Source organism: Limulus polyphemus, unplaced genomic scaffold (genome assembly GCF_000517525.1).
Source record: "Limulus polyphemus unplaced genomic scaffold, Limulus_polyphemus-2.1.2 Scaffold1232, whole genome shotgun sequence".
In the NCBI taxonomy this organism is placed as follows: Eukaryota; Metazoa; Arthropoda; class Merostomata; order Xiphosura; family Limulidae; genus Limulus; species Limulus polyphemus.
Window position 1 is genome coordinate 312,788 of NW_013666842.1, and position 3,787 is coordinate 316,574.

General features: G+C 31.1%; 1 protein-coding gene across 3 annotated transcripts in view; it reads right to left on the bottom strand.

The window, feature by feature from the left end:
* LOC106462724 (mitochondrial import inner membrane translocase subunit tim16-B-like) overlaps positions 1–3,418 on the bottom strand; it is a 21,047-nt gene extending 17,629 nt beyond the window's left edge. The window contains exon 1 of one of the 3 annotated variants that reach the window (XM_013922671.2): positions 3,308–3,418. In XM_013922671.2, the coding sequence (XP_013778125.1) occupies positions 3,308–3,310 (3 nt within the window). In that variant the 5' untranslated portion in view covers positions 3,311–3,418. Of the gene's footprint in view, positions 1–68; positions 158–2,412; positions 2,435–3,307 lie in introns of those variants that run through there. The other 2 variants (XM_022390047.1, XM_022390046.1) reach the window with 2 other exon arrangements.
* Between the last annotated feature and the right edge of the window lie 369 nt (positions 3,419–3,787).

Here is a 3,787-nt window from a genome sequence, read left to right on the forward strand (position 1 = left end):
CAGTTGACAAGTCGAAATATCTTTTCTATATTATTATCGTACTAGTATTCTGTGTATGATTCACTTACAGTTGTGGCACAAGTTACCATATTTCGTTTGGTCTTGTTTCTTCTGAAGATCCTCTGCTTCTTTTGTCAAAGTGTACTCAGGCTGATTCAATTACTTTAGAACCATGCTTTGACAAAATAAAATTATCCTTCTTATCTTTTTTAATACTGTTAGTTTCACTCTAACATATTAAACGTTAGGCCTATCACCTATGTGGTACTTAACTTCACACAACTATATTCTCTTTTGCTATTATCTGTCTGTTGTTGTCTGTCTGCTGCCTCCCGCTCATCTCACACTATTTATATCTTTATTACTTAGTCGTCTGGCCACTTTCTATATTCTCAACACCAATAAGGTATTAAGAAAACCTTCTACAATTGTCTGCTTTTAACTCTTATTATAACAAAAACTAAACAATAATAAAAGATTCACTCACAAAACTAAATTAATCAATACTACCTAAACAAAACAGTCTTATATATTATGACAGATTGGAATGATTTTTTTTTGGCTGGCCAAATGGTCTTTTGTTATCTAGTCATGTTCATCCACTTGGAAACCTGTATATTTATCACTATTCTATATTTTGTACCACTAAGCTAATTTTCCAACCACTTCTTAACACTTAACTCTTCCATTAATTCCATAAACATCCAACCAACTAATCTCTTGCTTGGCTTCTTATCAAAGGATATGGTGTTTCTCAAGTAAAGATATACAACATAAATTGACTAAATTTAACAAAAACCATGCTAATAATTCCTTTGTAAAATGCAAATGCTTACTTTATACTGCTTTTTTAATGACTTCTGATACTAGATTTTAAACCTTTCCAAACTAATAGAATGACAAGTGCTTATCGAATTATAATTAATAAACCTAGCTGATATTTTCATCGACTTAAGTCTCTGTATGTCAGTATCTTACAAAACTTGATTTTTATTTTCATATGGTGAACATAAATTATAAATATTGACTATTAAAAATTAATGATTCAGAACAGATGGAAGTTTTCAACAGCATGCCTGCTATAAAATTAATACTGTATGATAATAATTATTGGTATTTATTTACTTGATTTTTAAAAATTATTAATTAAAAAAGGGGGAAATTCAATAACTACAGAAACAAGAAAGGTAGCTAAATGTGAAAATGCAATTGTCAAAAAATTAAACAAACAAGCTTAAGGTTTGAGATATAGTGTAGACATTATTTCCTCAAGCTACAAATCCCTATTTTGAGGAGATAATTTCAACACTATATCTCAAACCTTAAGCTTGTTTGTTTGTTTATTTTACTGACGATTGCATTTTCACTTTAACCTACCTATCTTGTACTTGTTTGACGATCCATATTCCCTCTTCTAAGTTAACAATTTTTAATAATCATATTTCTTTAGTTTTTTATGTCCATTATGGACATAAATCTGTATACTAGTTGTAGTCCTATTTGAAACATTTAGTTTAATGAAATACATACTTGGTGTATGATGCTATTTCAGGAAACAATAACAACCATTGGATTGGCTATTGCTCCTGATATCATTGCCACAATGTTATCTTTGATAGTGGTGCTGCATGTACGATCACTATTATGTATGGTGATCAACATACCACATGTTACATATATGCTTGTAAAATGTATATAGCTACTATATGTATACCCTGTAGCTATATGGGGAGTCTGGATTGGATGGACTACTGAACTATACTGGAATGGTGCATGGTCTTGATTTTATACATACATGCAATGCATGTTGGCTCGTATCTATATCTATATCTATATATATATACATGCAGGCTTTATAGTTTTTTAAAGTTGTAAAGCCATATATATATAGCTAGCCACATGAATTTTTCAAGTTGTATAGATGCGCTCATATATATTCCATGCAAATAAAGACAATGTGTCATAATATAATAGCATATGTATACAGATAAGCATAGTTAATATTTTTTATATTTATTATATTCCCCTTCCTCCTCTCCACTGGTCATGGTTTGGCTTCAGCTGGCCAGAGTTCCTCTTAAGAGTGACATTCTGTACAGTCTACAAGGTTGAAAACATGTTAATCAACAATTGTGAATTGATTATATCAATATACTTTTCCCCCTCTATTTCTGATGGAGTTTGGGTCATGATACTTCTAAATCATTGCTACTGCATACTTTATCTGAAACTAAACACCTTCTAAATAAAATATATAGCTGTAAAATTTCTGCCTAACTTTCGCCTAGAATCACCATCTCCTGTTTGCAGGAGTCTTGCCACTCCTTATAGTCAGCTTCAAGGAAGTCTATTCTATCCGCAGTATCTATAAAATTATCAATCACACATTATTAGCTACAATTCGACACTTACCATCAGCCATCACCATGATTGCTGATCTGATGCTTGAAACTGAGCTTGGTGCTATCTTTTAAACTATGGCTTAAAGGTTTCTGTTTTGAGAGACAGCCTAGAAATTTGTATAAGGGTTTAGATGATTGTGTAACCTTTTAGGCATTTGTGTAACATGGCCCAAATTGATCACGCAGTGGTTAAAAAAAATTTATCCTCTCACCAGTGTCATGTCTGAAAGAGAAGGAACCCTATTCATACACAATCAATACAGTTGCAACAATAAGTTCACAATTGCTATGGTACATGTGTCATGCCTGCCATATAAACATTATATTACATCCGCAACCTACATGCAACTATATATCATGTATGCATGTATATTACTATGAGGTTCCATACAAACCACAGACTACATTAAAATGATAGGGTGTTAATGGTTATACACTGGTGTTATTTGCTAGGTAGTCAAATAAACTTAAATCTACCCTACACAATGCCCTATGATGCAGTTAGTAATACTGTCCGTGTTTTATTACAATACTTACAGTCATTTTTGCTGTAGACTGGAGGAACAATATGAAAATGAAATAACAATTAAAAATAACACATGGGCGATCCCTAGTATTAGGAACCATTACCATGGTATTAGTTTAAAATAAATTATATAATTATTATAATAAATAATATTTTCTCGCGAAAATGTAATACATACCTAAATACTAATAGAGTAATAGCATTACTATTATTATTAGGCAGTAACCAATAATATTAATAACATAAATTATAATAATAATACAGGTTTTAAAATTTGCATAAAATCCTTCATATTAAGAAATGAACAAAACAAACAAGTTACATAATAACTCAAATTAAACTGATGATAAATAACTATTAAATCAAATAATAAACTTGCCATTTCTTTTTACGTTTGGCACATACACTTTACGACAAACTCATAATATAGTAATATTACTTAGGCTTAGCTGATGAAATCCATCCGGTACAACTCAGGAGTGACATCTAGGTTGAATTAAATACAAAATCGCAGTTCGTCTTTAATTTGACGCTAGTAAAACTTAGTTTTCCTCATAACTGTAACATATCAAATGATCATGTTACCTACAAAGTAGCACAAACAACTACAAATTTATTAATCACCACAAAAGCTCAACAAATTTCGGAAGTTGATAAATTAGTGCCTAATTACATCTTTTGTAACAATATATCTTAAACACAGGTCCCCCTTTCGATGGGTCGGCAGGCAGGTTTACACAATTACAACACTAAAATCCGGAGTTCAATTCCCCGCAGTAGACAGAGTGTTGATAGCCAATTACATAATTTTACACTAAGAAAACAACTCAAACACAAATATTCAAAAAAAAAACAGCAA